General features: G+C 38.9%; 1 protein-coding gene across 1 annotated transcript in view; it reads left to right on the forward strand.

Annotated features, from left to right (window-relative positions):
* The window catches only part of CUNH8orf34 (chromosome unknown C8orf34 homolog), a 300,229-nt gene that overhangs the window by 70,951 nt on the left and 209,926 nt on the right, over positions 1-19,352 (forward strand). Inside the window, 2 exon segments of the mRNA XM_037058678.1 lie at positions 95-223; positions 6,972-7,000. Coding sequence (XP_036914573.1) covers positions 95-223; positions 6,972-7,000 — 158 coding nt within the window.

A 19,352-nucleotide genomic window follows, 5' to 3' on the forward strand; every position in this document is an offset into this window, starting at 1 on the left:
TCTTGGTACATACAGGCTTTCACATTATTATGAACAGTAAGTTTTTTATCACTACGTAGCATGCTTCTGAAGTAATCATTTTTTTTAAATGTAGTGCCAAGGTCAGTAGATCATCCTAAGTGGAACTGGCGAACTAAAGCAGAAAGCCGTGATTTTGATGAATTGAACCACATCCTTCAAGAGAGCAAGAAGCTGGGAAAAGCCCTTGAGAAGCTCTCTCGAAGTAAGTTCAGTTGCTTAATTGTAATTGAAGTTCCTAACCAACATTAAAGTAGAAACGTTCGATAAAAATTGCCAGTAACCCATTTTTAACATTCAAAATTTTAACATCCTCATTCAAATTCTGAGAGGTTGAGGAGTTCTAAGTGCATGAGATTGTAACTAAGGATTGATCTTGCATGTTACACAGAATCATGGGAATACTGGGCAAAACTATAGACTCCCTCATCCCCAAGGTTATTTGACTTTCTCCTTCTACAGTGTCTCTGTTACTGAGGTCAAGTGTACACCTAATGGTATCTATTCATTCTTCTCTTCTGAACCCTTTTGTTTTGTGTCATTTTAATGGACAAACATACCTATTGCTTCCATGAGGTTTTAAGGTCTCTACATTTCTGAAGGATTGTAACTGGGGCAGATTCTTCTCAGCATCCTTTCTGAGCCTGACACAGTAGCTTGTAACATACTTTTTGTAAAAGCAGTGATCCTGTAATCCAAGGGCCTAGGTTAGAGGTTTTGCTCTGCTGCCTATGATTTACTTTGGAAGCAAACAAGGATAAAGTGAGCGTTCAGTTTACTGCTATGTTATGTTTATGAAAAGAACCTTATCCTATTAATGTGTCAAAGGCTTATATCAATACATATAAATCTTGATGCCATAGAAACTTTTGTTTATATAAACGAGCCTATGGTAAAAATCGCTTTCATTTTATATCAGTTTGCTTAAAGTTGCAGAATTTACCTGTGTCCTTAGGTGAGGACTAACTATATTTCACATTTAGATTGCATATGCTTTTGAAATAAGTGCCTAAAACATAGCTAAACTCAGGTATCTCCCTGTCATGCTAAATTTCAATGGATCAGAGTAGATCATGCCTCCCAGTTCTTCTGCCTGCTGTGTCTCAGACGGCGGTACCCTCACTTACCAAGTCACCTAACTGGGGCCTTCTGGACTCCTGCGTCCTCCTTTACCATTCAAAATTAATTCCTACCAAATCTTGCTCATTTTCCCTCTAAAATACGTCTTGGGTCTGATTCTGTTCTCTGACCCTGTTAGTACCCCTAGTTTGCATTCACAGTGACACTGACCAGATCACTGGCTTATCCATTTAACATGTTCCCTGTCATTCCTGTCCCACATTAAGAGAAACAGGTGCAGTTCCTGCCTTTACTGAGCTTGCATCTGGCTAGATGGCCGTGACCTTATGTTGGGGGAGTCTCAAGGCCGAAATCCTGTGGCTTCACACAATACAAGTACTTTCTCACTCAGAGAATAGCCTGTGGAGTGAGCCAGGGGTGTGGACTTCTTCCATCTCTCATGCTGCCGTCTTCAGCACAAGACTTCTAGGGGTCCTGCCGAAGCAGGAGGGGAGAGTAGAGGGTCACAGGAGAGGCTTCTGGTGCCTCGAGTTGGAAACAGCCTTACATCTGCCCACATTCCACAGCCAGGAGGAAGGGAGGCTGGGAAATGCAGTCTAGCTTGTGTGCCCGGAGGACTCTTGAAATAGTTTGGGCAACAAATAACTGTCTTGTCCACACTGTTAACTCATTGCCCTCACTGCCATCAGTGTGATGGATCTGCAGTGAAAACCTGACACTCACTTGTTCCAGATATTCCGTGGCTTCCTAAAATCTCCCAGGAGGTGCTCCATAATCTGGCCCTTAATCACATCTCTAGTATTCTCTCTCATGCTTCTCAGGCTAGGTATGCACCAGCAACACAAGAGTTTTTGAGCCTCACTGATGTTCTTCATTTCCTGTGTTTGCTTATGCCGTCCCTGTGCCCTGAAACCTCACCCGACTTCCCTCCACTGCGTCCCTTTTTCCCAAGTGAGATCCTATGGCGTTCTTTAGCCTCAGCTGAAAAATTGTATCCACCAAGCTGATTTCTCTGTTGCTGTCCTTCTCTGGACTGAATTTGGTGCCTGTCCTTTTGTGCTTCTATACCTGTATACTTTTATACTTTTTGTGCTATCTCCCTGAACATACTTTTCTGCTATTACTAAATTTTCACTTATCCCCGCCCTGTACTTTGAGCTTCCTGTAGGTAGGGCCCTCTGAGCCTGGACTCTCCAGTGCAAAGCGCAGGGATTTACGCATAACTCAGTCTGGACTTGCGGGATGAGCAGGACCTCTGGTTTCAATTCTTCTGACCCCTCTTCTCTGAGACTCCGCCCTCACTCTTTCATCACTTCAGACCCCCTTCTGCTTGGAGTGTGGACCTCTGATACGAGATTACATGTGTTTTGGTGTTCATAGATATGCTGTATTTAGCTTTTAGGGTAGTTTATCTATTGGGAAATTATGCTTAAAATAAATAGATAGGTAAGTAAGTAGGTAAGTAAATAAATAAACTGAGAGCTAAAGAGCAGCTGTTCCCTATTATGTGACATTGCTCATGCAACCCTCTGCTCAAGATGGGCTTCGAGCTTCTGGCACTCCCGAAGCCCGATGCCTTTGCTACTTTTGGCAGATTTCTCCAAAGTGAAACAGTGATGGGATGAGAATCTTCAGTCCGTCCAGACAGTGGTCGGTGGATCACAGTTCGTGTGAAAACACTGACTGGGGCTTTACCAGGGAAACACAGCCAGCTGTTGGGGGAATAGTGGACAGATACTTGTGCTCCGTGGCTGACAATAGCAATCTGGACTCAGCCAAGGAGAAAAGGACTTTCTGAGTTTGCCAGTCAAAAACACACCTGAAAAGTCTTGTTTGACAAACAGCCTGAAAAGTCAGAGCAGCAGTTTTCAAGCCTTTTCATCTCATACCGTGCATAAACTAATTACTACATTCTGTGGCGCACTAAAAATATATATATTTTTTGCCCATCTGACAACAAATACATATAATTTTGATTCATTTACACTGTTTATTGTTATGTTGGCTGTTATCATTTTTTTAAATTTAACAATCTAAGGGGAAAGAGGTCAATGCCCCTGACTAAACAGTCAGGCATTGCATGTTTTAACAACTCTTGTGGCGCACCAGCTGAAAATTGCCAAGTGAGACAACAGCAGCCTGCAAGTGAAAATGGAAGCGGTAATGTAGCAATTGTTTGTTCATTCACCCCACGTTCCTTTATCAAGTCTCCGCACATTTCTGTGGGAATACAAAGATGGATACTACATGCACCCAGAACTCAAGTTTGCTTTTAGTAGGGGAGGTGTTTGTGAAGAGCAGAATTTCAGAGACCTGTGGAAAGTGCTTTAGGAAAGCTGAGTTGGGCTTAGAAGAGCCCCCATCGGGACTTAGGGCCAACCCGCTGGAGGATGTACTGAACAGAGTGCGGAGGATACAAAGGCCAAGCGAAGGTCAAAGGAGGGTGAGGTGTGTCGTGGGGAGGGATGTTCCTGGCAAAGAGAGAAGCACGTGTGTAGGAAGGTATTTCAAGGAAAAGAACATTTTTATTGGTGATGCATAAAGAGCATGGCTGGTAATAAAGGCAAGGAAGATGGGAGTCTTGGTAGCAGGGGTCAGGGTGGGGACTTTTATGTTACAGGGATTTGCAGCCCCTTTGACGGCTCTGATACGACAACATTTTCTTTAAGGCCTCAGTTCAGTGTCTAGGAAGACCACCTGCGCCAGCATCAAGGGTCCCACGACCAAATCCCGGGCCCTTCTCCCGTATAGGGTATGGTAACAACCCGCTCACTACATTTTTCCTTGCGTATTTTGTGTTCACAGCTGTTCCTGAGTTCCTATAAACTTTAAAAAAATATTATCTTAAAATACGACGGCTTTTAAAAGCTAATGAGTAGCTGTGAATGTTGTGCTAGGCGCTAGGAGAAGTGTCGTGGCTACTCGTTGTAAATGGTCCCCACTGGAGCTTCAGATTTCTGCAAAGAAGTGTTTCTTTAAAATTCTTCCAACTTCTTTTAGTCAATTTGAGCTTTGATTAAATGTGAAATAACAAAAAATGAAAAGTGCCCTAGGTGATTGGATGTCGAAAACAGGGAACAGAAAGAACTATATATAATAGAATTTAGGTAATTTGTTAGGCAAAATCATCAAAATAGGTAAATGTGAGAAAATATAACAATAGATGTCTGGACAAAATACATCGAGCAAACACTTGGGATGATGAGAGGTGATTCCTTCCCCAAGGCAAGTTTTCCATTGATCTACTCTGAGCTTTATTCTGGAACCCATAATTTTCTAGTATATTAGTATGTTTTCATAACAATCTCTCTCTTCATCCTCATTTTTCACTGGCAACATTTCTTGACTCCGCAGAACAACTTCTGGTATTTGCTACAGTTGAGAGTGATGCACAGTGGGCAAGGCTCCGAGAGGCGGGCTTGCCAGTGATGAGCAGGTTCTGTGTGATGCGGGTTTTGAATATTCAAAGACTTACTTGCTAATTTTTGCCTACAGTCTAGATAGGTAAAATATTATTGCTACCTTTATGAATAATGGATTCATAAACTGAGATATAAAAGAAATGTAAAGATCAACTGATAGCTTTCTAAAAATTTAATGAAAAAACGTTTTTGCAAGGCCAAGCACATTTAATATAAAAAGTTTTTAAAAATCAAGAGCATTTCAGCCAATGAAATCATGGGTTATATAATTCTAGGTATCTGGAATACCTACATATTCTAGAGGTTTATAACTTTGGATGAAAAAGGTAATTTTGTTTTATGTATCTACTATCTCCCTCTTTTAAAATAGATTGTCTTAAATATTTATTTTAAATAATATATTTATTTTAATCATGAATTTGGATCGGGAAAGAATATTTCCATTGTATTAAATGTAAATTTAAGCAGTTAAATATATATTTAGTTTTTAGAAACTGGAATGATTATTAATATAAACTGTGACATAAACCATTTAGTATTCTATAAAATTCCTACATTATCTTAAAATCTGAGTTATTCCAAGTGACCATTTATAACTTCATGTATTTCTAAACCCAAACATTCATAAAAACGTACTTATGTTAGGCCTGCATCAAGGTTTATAATTGCTCAGAAAACCTTGGGGTCTCTTACTAATTTCACACAAACTGTGTTCTGCGAGTCCGTTATGTCTCAGAGCCCCCCACTGCACGCACCCAGTGCGGACACCGGCCAGCTGTAAGCCCCTCCTTCCCAAATCCCTCTCTCCTTTGTTTGAAGGGGGTGCTTAATACAGCAAGTCCTTGAATAATTGCTAAGCTTAGGTTACCTAAAATTCTCGAAGTGGTAACTAGACTCTCTTTTAGTGCAGTAACATGTGAAATTATTTGCTCCCAATAATTTTTACCAAAAAAGAGAATTTCACAGAATAGTACTGTGATGAATGAGTCTGGAATACACCCACGTTTCTAGTTTTATCTGCATGGGGAAGACTGGTGCCATTCACTGATGTAATTGATTTATTAGGTTAGTGGAGTGGGAGGTGGTCTGGGATCCCGTAAAGCACCCTCCCCAGACACTCTGTTCCTGAGCACATGAGCAGACGATTACGCCGGCATTTTTTCTTGAGTGTGTTCAGTTTCTCTTTAATAACCCAGCTCATTCTATCTTGCACTTTGTAGTCTGCTGAACTTTAGCTTCGATCCTATTCTTATTTTCTCTGTGTTCCCTTGGACTCCAGACTTTAGACCTTTTCTTGTCTTTTTGCTCACCCCGCACTGAGGTTTGACACCATATTCCTGTGTCCTATGCCCCACACCCAATGGCAGCTCCACAGTGCTTGTGGCCTGTGTAGGCCGCAGTGCCTGTGTACGGCATCAGGCACAACGTCACTCAAAAAAAAAAAAAAGCGGGGGAGAAGTGATACGAAGGGAAAGTGATGTGTGTAGCCTGACATGGCTGAAATGCCCAGAGGGATTCAGCAACTCGCTCAGGAGGAAAGTCTGTGCTGGAGAAAAATATTTGTTAGTTACCACCATATACAGAAATAAAGATGTCAGTGCTGTGGGTTGGATAACCAAGGAAAGTATAACATCTGAGGAGAAAGACAACTCAGCAAAGAACCCTTGGCATTTCAGGAAAGGACTCCCTCCATAGAAGAGGATTCCTGTAAGGAGACAAAGCAGGAGAATAGAAAAGAGAGGACATCATGTCAAGGAAGAGAGTGAGCTTAACAGTGTCTATTGTCACAGAGACAGAAATTCAAGGACTAAATTTTTATATTACTGACACAACAATTTTGGAGAAATGGTAAAGACAGGAATGAAAATGATGTACAGTGAAGAACGTGAGGATGATAAGCAGAGGAGTTGTGGGGAAGGATTATTTATCCATTGGTCTAAGAAGCTATCAGTCTAGGAGACTGTGGGACAAACCCCTGAAGCTCTCTAGTTAGTGTGCTCATCTGTAAAATAAGGAAATTAAAATAAATGATCTGCAGCCGCCATTCCGCCTTAGTATTTTGTCACTGTAGGAGTCTAAATCAGTTCATAAGCAAGAGTGGAATTGTAATGGGCTAAGTTGTACTTGGTTGTCATTTTGACATAAAGACTACATCCCTACAATTACCCTTGCGCACTAGCTCTACATCTAACAAGAAGCATGCTATCGGTGTGCTTTTGTCGCATCCCTTGGATTGTTTCAGCAGTTCATGCAATCATAGTTGATCTAAATTCCTAACTTGTTTTCATTAGTAGAAAGGATGTACCACATTATTTTGAAGCACTAATAAAAAGAAAAAAATAGAATGGAAAACACAGTAGTTTTACAAATAGAGCTTTTGTCTTTGTTTTTAACCTTAGGTTATTCAATATTGCTTCTAAAACATTTTTATAAATCTCTTTTGAATCCCAGGTATTGCAATTTCAGATGAACTCGATAAGGTAAGTTGAGCTATATACATCTAATGAAAAGAACATATAGAATATAGATTTTAATCCATGGTCTAAATGAAAAAGTTTTTGAAACATAAAATGTTCAAATACAGTTTATTTGGTGCTAATGTTTTAAATCTTTTAAAGTTGTATGCTTAGATCTTTTAAAGTTATTATATGAAATTTAAAATATCACTTATTTTTTTGAATCAAGAGTTTTTGAGTTTGGCTAGAGAAAATGGAATCACTGTAATTATCAAAAGCTGTATTAAAACATAAAATCTAGTAATATTTATTATGACATTTGGATTCTGCTTGTATTTTGATGATGATGATTGATGATCTTACTATTTTCTATAACTACCCTTTGTAAACCTTACTCGGTATGGATTTTTTAAAAATTTTAAGATGCCAAGAAAGTCTTGCGCTGGGGTGATAGTCGTGGTAGTGAGAAGCCATATGATAGGAATATATGTCAGCAGTGGTATCAGTGGAACTTGCTGTGGGTTGGAGCTGGGGAGTGTCGAAGAGAGCAGTCGGTGGAGATTCTTAGTTTTGGGAGACAAGAAACTCAGGGAGCTGTGGGGCCATTTGCCAAAATTAGGGACATGGATGAGAGAGCAGACTTGGCACTTGGAGAGTTGTTCTGTTTTGTGTTATGTTGAGTTGTCTGTCAAATATGTCCATCTGAGTTGTGAATCACAAGAAAGATTTGATTTGGTGTTATACATTTAGGAGTCATTGGGATAGAAGTTCTCTTTCTTTCTTTTTATTCTCAGGGCTCCTTTACAGTCTTAAAAATTATAGAAGATCCCCAAAAGTTTTATGTAGATTATATGTATTAATATTGACCATAGTAGGAATTAAAACTCATAAAATTTTTACATGCATTTATTTTTAAATAGCAATGACAAAACCACTACATTGACAAAAACAATTTTGTGAAACAATATTTTATTTTCCAAAATAAAGAATTTTTTAGAAAGTTACATTATTTACAGTTTTAAAAATCTAGCCAGGTGGTGAAAGACAAATTCCATATGATATCACCGTTAACAGGAATCTAAACAACAAAACAAACAAGCAAGCAAAATATGACCAATGACACTCAAATACAGAACAGGCTGACAGGGTCCAGAGGGGAGAGGGGGGAGAATCATAGGGGAAAAGGGGAAAGACTCACATGAACAAGTATAAAGGACACATGGACAATAACTAAGGTGGGGGGCAGAAATGGGAGGGAGGTGGGGAGCACTGGGCAGGGGGTGGGCAGGGCTGGGAATATAAGACAGAAAACTGTACTTGAACAAGAATTAAATAAAAATTAAAATAAAAAAATCTCTTTAATGTCTTGATTAATTAAAAATTGCTCAATTTTTATATCTGTTTCTTCAATCAGTCTGTTGTGATATGTTGTTTTAGGTGACAAAAAAATTGACATGAGACATATATAGTTGGAAAAGGAAGAAGCACCTAGAAATAGCCATCAGTATTTGGTGAATATTGATATAAATACCTTTCTAAATAGAAAATGTGCTGAATTTGGCCTAGTGGCTAGATAAATAGGTAGAAAGAAAATGGTAGAAAGTATTGTACAAAATTGGAATAATCATGATATTTTAAAATAGTAATCTATAATGTAATCGTTATATTATTTTATAAAATACTTAGCATTTTTATTTTCTGAATAGGAATATACCTTTTGGATTTTCATAAAAATATTTATGTTAGTACAAAAAAATTGTTCCCACTCTCACACCTGATTTTCAAGAGTACCAGACAATACCAAAGAAACGCAGATTTCCAGCCTCCCAGCCAGCATCCTTCACCTTCCCGGACCAGCCCTGGAGGAGAGGGACAGCCTGCCCCATGGCTCCCTCTGGTGACCACAAAGCTCACAATTTTGCATTTTCCTCAGTAAGAAAAAGAGTCTCAGGCAGGTGCTAAAAAAATAGTTAAACAGAAAGATTTGCAGTTTGTAGTGAGCTGACACCTGTGTCTTTAATATAATAATAAAAATAAATGCATATTCTTCCTTTTAATCTTTCATTAACAATTTGGGTGTCCAACTAAAGATATATATTTCTTAACCTTTATAATACACTGACATGTTACTGTCATTTCATTGAAATTATTTCTTCTGTGACCTTTAAAATTAGTTTGTGAATTCCGAAAAAGATAAGAATTGTGAATTCTACTTCAAATGGAAAGATAAAACAAGGCTGATCGTATTTTTAAGCCTTTTAAAAAAACTGTGTGAATTTTATCAATGTCTTACTGTTTAGCCACTGTATTGGCTTTTTATTACTGCTGTAACAAATTCAAACAAGGTGACTTATCATCTTATAGCTTAGAAGTTCAACACGAGGTTTCTGGGGCTAAAGCCCAGGTGTCTTAGGGCTGCATTTCCTCCTGAATTTTAGGGAAACCTGGTTTGGTTTGGTTTGGTTTGATGTTTTTGCCTTTTCCAGCTTCTAAAAGCTGGCTCATTCCTTGGTGCATGGGCCCTTTTCTGCGTCTTCAAAACCAGCAATGTCTCATCTCTGACCTCAGGCTGGGAAGGCTTTCCACTGCTGTGGAACCATGTGATTGATTAGGGTGGGGCCCGTCAGCGAATCCAGATACTCCCCCTCCCTCATTTCAACGTGTTTAGCCTTAATGATGCAAAGTTCCTTTTGCCATGAAATGTATGATATTCACAGGTTAGGGTTTCAGGATGAGGATGTAGCTGGAAAACCATAATTATCCTATCAGCCATTACACAAATTTAGATGGCATTACCTTTCATATCTACATATAATGTTTTAGAGCCCTGCCATTCCAGTTCATTCTTCAAAATGCCCTATGGTAGACATGGCTGGTGCTCACTAGGGCGGAGTGACCCATCCTTCAGCTGTGCATGCTGGTGCTTATGGGCTCATCCATCACCTGAGGTTGGATTTGGCCCAGTGGGAGCTTTTCTGCCCAGGAATGCCTGGGTTGGCCTCAGCCAGGGATTGAAGGAAATAAGACTCTGAGTTTCATTCACATTCCAGCACTTTCTTAGGGGATCAGGCTGAGAGTAGACTTTAGCTGAACCTTATCTTTGCCTAGCTTGTCCCCATTTCTCCTGATTCCTTCATTCTTTCATAGGTTTCACTTAAGAGACACTCACCCCCAGTAAATTAGTTTCTCAGCCTCTGGTTCTAGAGAACCCTACTTAAGACCTTCACTGGAGGAATCTTTCTTAAACCAAATCTTGCTGAAAATTTTTCTGTGACTCGCTGATACTGACCAAATTAAGTTCAAACTTCTTAAGACTAGAATCAACAGTCTCCGCTGAAATGTATGTCTTATGCCTTATTTCACTCTTTTTATTTATCACAGTCTTCGCTGGACTCAACAAGGACTAGTGTGAGGGAGCCAGACTCCAGGCCATATTTTTATTTATTGTCAAATTTTTGTTCATTACCATCTGTCCTCCCCGCTCCGTCCCCGCCCCCACCCCCAGTTGTCTCATCCCTCCAGCTCCAGCCTCCCCTGATCACTCGGGCAGAAAGTGATCTCCCTTCCCACGTGCTCTTAGGGAGCACAGCAGCCACGTCACAAAGGACACTCCTTGTGTCATGGCCAAATTTTTGGTTCACTCCTTCAAGAAATAGCCTGGTTTCTGGAAAAATCCACAGATAGGCCTTGATTCAATCATAGATCCTTCTGTTTACTAATTTTATAACTTCAAACAGTTATTTATAGATGCTGAGCTTTAGTTTCCTTCTCTGTGAAGTGTAATGTTTTTAGTAACTATTACAAGTAACATCGGGTACTCTCCCAATCAAAATAACTTCAGATCGTGAAAAAATACCCAAAATATAAAGCAATTTAAAGAAATACTTGGAAAATTATTTGAAAGGGCAGGGGAAAAATATGAACCCACTACACAAAAATGCAGTTCCGTATCATTGTTTCAACTGAGTGTCGATTGAGCCTTTGTCACTTGGTGTCGTCATCACCCATAGGATCATAGCAAAGCAGTTGTTTACAAGAAAACCAGCTATTTCTGCTCAGTAGCAGAAATTCTAAGGAAAATGTTTCCCATTCGTCCTCATGAAGTAGGTAGTGTGTAATGTGTCAATAATATCCTCAAAAAATATTCTTATATTTCTATGAACAAAATGATGCAATTGGGTGAAAAGGCAAGTTTTGGAATATAAGAAATATTTAATAAGAGGTTAATATTCAGAATACATAAAGAACCCCCAACTCAACAACAACCAAGCCAATATCCTGATTAAAAGTAAGCAAAGGACTTGAATAAACATTTCTCCAAAAATGATATACAAATGACCAAAAAGCATGTGGAAAGATGCTCATATCACTAATCTTTAGAGACCTGTAAATCAAAACCAAGATACCACTCATACCCATATAGGATGGCTACTATGTAAGAACAAACAAACAAAAAACCCCAGAAAATAATAAACCCCAGTGGGGATGTAGAGAAATTGCTTTTTGTACTATTGGTAGGAATGTAAAATGATGAAGCTACTGTGGAAAACAGTATGGCAGCTCTCAAAAACATTAAAACTAAAATTAGCAGATGATCCAACAATCCTATGTTCCCACTTTTGGATATATATCCAAAAGAATTGAAAGCAAAATCTCTAAGATGTATTTGCACACCATGCACATTGCATCATTATTCACAGTAGCCAAAAGGTAGAAGCAACCCCAGGATGCATTTGTGGGTGAATAGATAATCAATGTGATATACACAAACAATGCAGTATTATTTAGTCTTTAAAAGATAAGAAAAAACTAAATGCGTTCATCATCACCAAACCATTATTATACGAAATGTTAAAGGGACTTAAGACAAAGAAGTAGAGCAAAACTATGAACAATAAAATGGCAATAAATACATATCTTTCAACAATTAACTCTAAAAACACAGTAAACAAACAAGAACAGCAACAGAATTATGGACATGGAGAAGGTTTTAGTGGTTGCCAGATGGAAGGGCAGTGTAGGGGAAAAGGTGAAGAGATGAGGTGACTGAGCAGTATGAATAGGTAGTTACAGAATAGCCATGGGATGTAAGGTACAGTTTGGGAAATGGAATAGGCAAAGAACTTACCTGCATGGCCCATGGGCATGAACAAAGGTGTGGGATTGCCTGGGGGAGTGGGGGGTGTCAGGTTGGGGGAGAGCAAAGCGGGAAAATCAGGACAACTGTAATAGCATAATCAATAACATGTAGTTAAAAACAAAAAGAAAAGAAATCCTGCCACATGCTACAATGTGGATGAACCTCGAGAACATGATGCTAAGTAAAATAAGCCAGCCACAGAAAGATATGTACTGTCTGATTCCATTTATATGAGGTGTCCAAAGTAGTCAGATTCATAGAAACAAAATAAAATGCTAGTTGCCAGGAGCTGGGGTGGTGATAGGCATTCATAGGTTTAGGGCTTCAGTTTTGCAAGATGAAGGATATCTGCTGAGCACTGGTTTTGCTCCGAGACTGGTTGCATAGTAGTGTGAAGGCACTTAACATTACTCAACTGCATACTCAAAAATGACTAAGATGGTGAATTTTCAGTTACATTTTCTAACCACAATTAAAAGCATATATTCTTATATAAGTAAGATTGTTGTTTTTGTAGGAGTTCTTTGGATAGTTTGGGCTGACCTAGGCTGATGACATGAAGCAGAAGCAAAGTTCAGATAGAATCGTTCAGAGCAGTGAGTAATAGGACAGGGCTCTGTAATGTTCTGGCTTAAGTAAAAGATACGGCTTACAGTATTTAGACTCATGGACGGTCCACGTGTGTTTTAAAGAACTCAGCAGACTGTGCTGATTTGGGGAGTTTACTAAGCTTACCAGAGGACATACAAAGGGGAGGTGCAAGTGGAAGACGGGGGCAGGCAAATGCACTGCAGAGCCTGTGCTCCTCACCGTGGAACTGTGTAGATGGCCTGGGCCCCATCTTTCTCCAGTGTAACGGGTGCAGAAATAGAGCCCATAGTTTTATAAGTTCCCCTTTCCCACAGTAAATGGCGGAACTGGAACTCACACCCAGGCAGACAGTCGATACTCAGTCGAGGTTACAAACAAGAATCCTTGTTTGTAACCTCCCCAGTGGGTCATGCCAACAGGTTTCCTGGGATAGTCCCTGGTGCAGAGTAATCACTCAATTAATGATTGACATTTTATCAGAAACTCTTGGTTTACAATGCCTACTAAGTCCGCACTAAGCCTTTGTAAGTGTTAAGTGCATAACTGGCTGGAATTAAAATAATTTTATTTCTCTAATTCAGTTCTGCCTTTCATGGTCTTTTACCACTTTTCTCACTGTCAAGATATTTCCTGTGGACTATGCTATTATACCAAGAGCTCTAAGTTGTCCTAATATGATGGTAACCTTGAAAGCAAGTCAGGTAGTGTTCATGCTCAGCCTTTCAGTGTGGAAGTTGAATGTATGTGACACCATGGAAAAGGCCAGCAGAGCAGGCGGTGATAGATGTGTGTGTAGTGGGACAGGTACCGTGCCAAGTGCTTTGAGCACACTTCCTCACTAACATCGCAACAGTCCTGTGAGGAAGGTCTTATAATCTCCACTTTACACACAGGACCATGGAAGCCCACAGGGCGTGGAAAGTTGTGCAGACCTACAGGTGTAGATAATATACTGCAGAACTCGGGTTTGAGTGCAGATTTAACTCCAGAACCCATTTTCTTAACTACCTTGTTATCTTGCCTCACTAAGAACCTAAGAGTCTCAAAGAGAGCCTATTTGATATTATTTCAGACTGGCAAAATATGTAGCATTCAGCTCTGGTGCAGACATGATGTGCCATCTTGCTAAGTATTCCAGTGAAGGGCTGAAATCTTAACTCCTTCAAAGTAAGATTTTTTTCCCCACCGATAACTTTGTTTTGCTATGTACTTTCCATTTGTATTAATTTCTTCCCAAGCAAACTCTCTGGATTTTTTTTGGAGGGTGCTCAGTATTTGGAGAATGGATTTCTTATACCCAGTAGGACATACTGAAGTCATTATGATCCTTTTGTCTTGCTTCTGTGTTGCAGAGCCTCTTGCCTGCCCACATGTGCCTCACATGTGACCTACATGTGTATTACATGATATTTTTGGCAGCAGAGGAAAATCTATAAAACTGCTTTATGTGCTGTGTTGGTTGTATGTTTGATTTATACCAGGTGGCAGTTCTAATATTAAGGAAGACAGCCAGTAAGTAAGACTGTTGTCCATGTTTTGTTTTAATGAACTTTGGAAAATGGCAATCAAGGAAAGATGTTTGTGGTGCACACCACAGACAAAGTTCAGTGACTCTAATGATAGGGCGCTTCTAAAAATAGGGCAGGAAAGACGTACAATCCATTGACATGAGCATGTGAAAGCATTGTTTGCAGAAAACAAAAAGCAAAACGCTTCTTTGAAAAGATGCGCAGCCTTGTTCAAAATAAGAGAAACGCAAATTAAACACCACCGCTCACCTACTACATTCAAAAAATCCTGAAGTTTGTTAAAACACTCTGTTGGTGAATCTGCTGGTCAAAATGCAAAATGGTGCAAAGGCTGTGGAGAGAAAATTTTAATATCTCTAAAATTAAGTGCAATTACTATTTAACCGTATAATCCTACTTCTCTGGGTCAATTCTAAGGACACACTGGCAAAAATAGGAAAAGTTGTATGCATGTTACTACACATTTGAATGGCAAAAGAGTAAATGAATGGTTGTTCATTAAAAGAATACTGAATAACTCATAGCTCACCAACCCAAAGAAGACTCCAGAGGGATCCCCCAAATATATTATTCAATGAAAGAGGCAATAAAAAATTATGTTTACAGTGTACTACTTAACTAAGTACAATGAAATGTAGATACAAATTTGCAAATATTAAAGTTAAAATGACAGTAGCAAGACCTATACTGTAACACACACAAATAATTTTTTTAAGTTATATAAGGGAGAAAGGAAGGTATAGAGAATAGAAGATAGAAATAGAAACTTGACTTCTTGGATTCAATTATTTTACTTTGGAACCATTCAAATATTTTATATATTTTTAAAACAAAGTTAAGTCTTAAAACAGTAACTTCCAATAACTGAAAGCAAAATGAAACAAATGAGCACAACTGTATCTCTGAAGTCAACACGCCGAGAGGATTATTTAACGTCGTTGTAAACACAGTGATTTGATGGTCTTCCAGTGGGACAACCTAAGGACAGAGGGAATAGCAGCCGCTCCTAAACTGTGTTTGCTCATTATGCTGTTGATGGGAGTGCCGATGATATTATTAAAGACCGTGTGTGCGCTTTGTGTGGTACAGCAAAGAGGTCATTATGCTGGTGTCCTTAAGAATCAGAATTTTCCACATAAGGGAAAAGAAATACATGTAAGATAAATAGATGTAAGTAAAAATTAGATGATCCTGTTTTGATAGTATCATTAAAAAGTTGTAACATTTTTCATTTGAAAAAATAAAATAACTGTCTGCAGGCAATGAGCACAATTAGAGCCCAATGTTATTTTCTAACTATCATTCTCTGATGAAAGGAACGAAGGCTTTGGGGGAACAGGCCAGACCCAGGGCTGTAGCCGAGACTGTACAGCTCGAGTCCGATGTGTATTTTTAGCACCAGAAGGTAAAGATGCAACTAAAGGATGATGGAACCTGCTTGCTGGAACTCCTACTGAGAATTGTAAAACCTAAAAATAAATGATAGTAATGTGTTATAGTCCACTGAATAAAACATCGTCCATGAATCCATACTGATACATCCCAACACATGGACCTACACTCATAAATAAAAGGAGGTGAAGAAGGAGCTCTTTCTCACAGTATAGTGCCAACAAATAAGAAAGAATGTTTGGTGAGATTAGAAAATCACAGATTGGCAACCATCATAGTAATTGATGCAGCCAGGGGTCAGCAAAGGATGTTAACGTTTGCAGGTGAAACTTTGATGAAGTACAGGTTATCTGCATAGTCACAAAGTTACTTCCCAGAACACACTTACTAATTAACAAGAGAAACACGGTAACGTTGCAATAGAGAATCCTGGAAGATGCTTCCCTAACCAGGTGATCAAGGTTAATGTCACTCGTGATAGGGCAGGTCAACATCACGTGGCTTTTGATATGAGAAGAATACATCACACCTGTGTTGTTTGCATCAAAGGGCATGATTTGAATACCCCCCCCCGGGGGGAAACAGTTCATAAACACCAGGTGTGGGTCTCCCCCCATAACTGGCCCTTATTTTTAGAAAAACATGAAGGTCATAAATTACAAAGACTGAAAACTATTCCACATTCAAAGGAGATACAAAATTAAAATTGAATGTCAAATTTGATTCAGGATTTTCTTTTGCTGTGAGCAACATTATTCAAATAACTGAGGAAATTTAATCAGGTTGGTATATTAGTCTTTTATCAATGTTAATTTTTTTTTGTTTTGAGACTTGTACTATGGGTGTAAATGATGATGCCCTTCTCTATAGGAAATATACCCTGAAGTGTTTAGGGATAAAACAATGTCACATATGCAACTTACCTTCATATGGTTCTAAGAAGAATTTAATCATATATTAGAGAAGGAGAAAATGGCAAAGCAAAATATCAACCAACAATGTCCACATTATTATATTAACAACTACTGGTCAGTCTAGGTGAAGGGTATACAGGAGTTTGGTTGTTTTTGTTTTTCAGCTTTTCTGGAGGTCTGAATTATGCCAAAGTAAAATATTTTAAAATATTTAAATCTGTTTTTTAGATGTGTCCAGTATTATAAACCCAATAACAATGAGGACCCCTAGTCCAGGTTCTAGTCTTCCAATATATTTCCCACTAAAAGGAATTGGAGTCTGTGAGCCAAACGGCTTCTCCAGTCTGGAGCAGACAGGGCACTCTCTGAGCCTGAGCTAGCTTGTCGTGCAGGAAGGCAAGAACACTATGCAAGACCACTAGGAGGGCAGCCAAGCAGCTCAGGAGCCCAACTTCAATGGTCTCCCACTGGGACGAGTGAGAAAATTTGAACATGAACACGACTAATACCTGTACAGCAGTGAATTATATCTCATATTTTCAAATCTATGTGTTCATCCAAGATAAGTAGATAATCTTTAGACAATGTTATGGGCCCAGAGTTGTTATTTTTAAAACCGTTAAAGAATCAAACATTCAATCTGCCTTTTCTATACAAATTGTACTCCACGGTAATCCAATAGTTGATGACACGAAGCTTACCTTTACAGAAATATTTCAACAAATAAAGGAATGTGGAATTATAAAATTAGACTATCACCACCTGACAATTCCTACTGATTTAATGGATCTGAGGACTGTTTATCAATGCCGCCAGCATTGCTCAAGAAGCCTCAGTGGGGTGTTATGTGCCTCCACGTGAAACTCTATCCATTCTCTCTGAAGCACAATTTGCCAAAAACAAAAGAGCAATGACAGAACTGCTTCCAAATGTAACTACTAGTTTACAGAAATTACAAGGGGCAAAGGGACCTTTCAAACCGCATTGCAGGGATGCAAAGGGAAAAATCCAGACTGTGGGAAACTCACAGGACAAAGTAGTTGAGTTTTTTCAATAACAACAGCGACAATAAAATTATAGGAAAGAAAAACGAGGCGAAGGAGGGAAACCTACAGACGAAAAGAGATATACGAGACTGCTAATCAGTCACAACAAGTGGGGCCTTGCTCAGAGCCCAGCCTGTGTAGGCAAACGGAGATAATCAGGGAAATTAAAAACTCATTAGGGATCTGTGGACATTGAAGAATTATCAGTTTATTATTAGGTATGATAGTTATTGTGTTTGTCGATAGAAATCATGCTTTTCAGAGCTACATGTTGGACAGTTTACGAACGATATGATACGTGAATGGGATCTGCTTCGAAATGACCTGGGTGGGGAAGGGAGAATGTGGAAGGGATGGAGGCTGAGTTAAGGATGGAGTTTACCTCTGCATTGACAATTGACAAAGGGGTTTATTCTATGCCTCCTTCTATTTTTATATTTACATGAAAATTTCCACTATAAGAGTAAAATGTTTCAGATCATGGGTGGAAGGGTGGAGAAGACAGCAGAGGAGACAAGGAGGGATAGTATCGGACGCCCCTTTGAGTTAGGAGGCACGCTGGGCGTTTTCTCATACATTACTGGATTTAGTTCTTGCCCCAGTCCAAGGCAGTGGTTACGCTTTTTCTGTTTTATGAATGAAGACACTAAGGCTAGAGTCATTTAATGATTTTTTTCCAAGGTCTCAAAACTAGGGCTTGATAGACCTGGAATAAATATTCCTGAGCTGATTCTTTATTCCCTCCCTTTCCTTTGGTGTTTTCACACATACACACAAATACTACTCATTCATAAAAACAAGGAAATCCTACCATTTGTAACAACATGGAAGTACCTTGAGGTCACTGTGCGAAGTTGCATGTCAGACAGAGACAGACAGATGCTGTATGATCTCACTTCTACGTGGAATCTAAATAACCTAACTCACAGCAGCAGAGTACAGTGGGGACTGCCAGGGCTAGCGATCTGGGGAAACTGATGCAAGTGGACGAAGGGTACAAATTCCCAGTTAGAAGGGGAGCAAGTTCTGGGCTCTAACGCACAGCACAGTGGCTACACTTAACAATACTGTTGATATATTGTATACTTGAAAGTTGCTAAGAGACTAGACCTTAAAAGTTCTTACCACAAAAAATGAGGTAATTTTTGATAGGTGATGGATATAGGTATCAGCCATCTTGTGATAATCATTTTGTATTATCTGCATATATGAAAACATCATATTGTATAACTTTAAACTTACACAGTGTTATATGTCAATTATATTTCAATAAAGCTGGAAAAAGGGGCCAATTGGAAGAGAACTGTTAACTATTTGTTTGCACTAAGTTTCTTTATTTGCTAACTCAGGTTCAGTGTGTAGATTACTTTAAGGATAATTGTCAGGTTCAAACATTTAGTGGGGTTTTCTGTTAAATCAGACACTTAATGTGTAATTGTGTTCTAAAGTTTTTCTTTTGTGAACTGGCAGAAGTAAAATAATTTACTAAAAATTTGAGAGTTTATAAGAAATACTGTACTATTCCTAATTGATTACCTTCTACAGGCTTTCTTCTGAAATGGCTTAATCAGTTGGCTATGAATCATTGACATGATTTTTAGTTAGACATAAAGATCCTTCATCAATCACCGCATAGGCATTGTTGTTATTCTTTGAATTATTTTTAATTTAATCCATACGAATTTTTGTACTTATTTTATGAAATCCGAGTTTGCGAGTTATTATGGAGGAAACAAAGGAATTTAAGGCGTGATCCAGCCTTGC

The sequence above is a fragment of the Sturnira hondurensis genome, unplaced genomic scaffold, assembly GCF_014824575.4.
Source record: "Sturnira hondurensis isolate 20B ecotype Veracruz unplaced genomic scaffold, ASM1482457v3 Scaffold0010128, whole genome shotgun sequence".
Lineage (NCBI taxonomy): Eukaryota > Metazoa > Chordata > Mammalia > Chiroptera > Phyllostomidae > Sturnira > Sturnira hondurensis.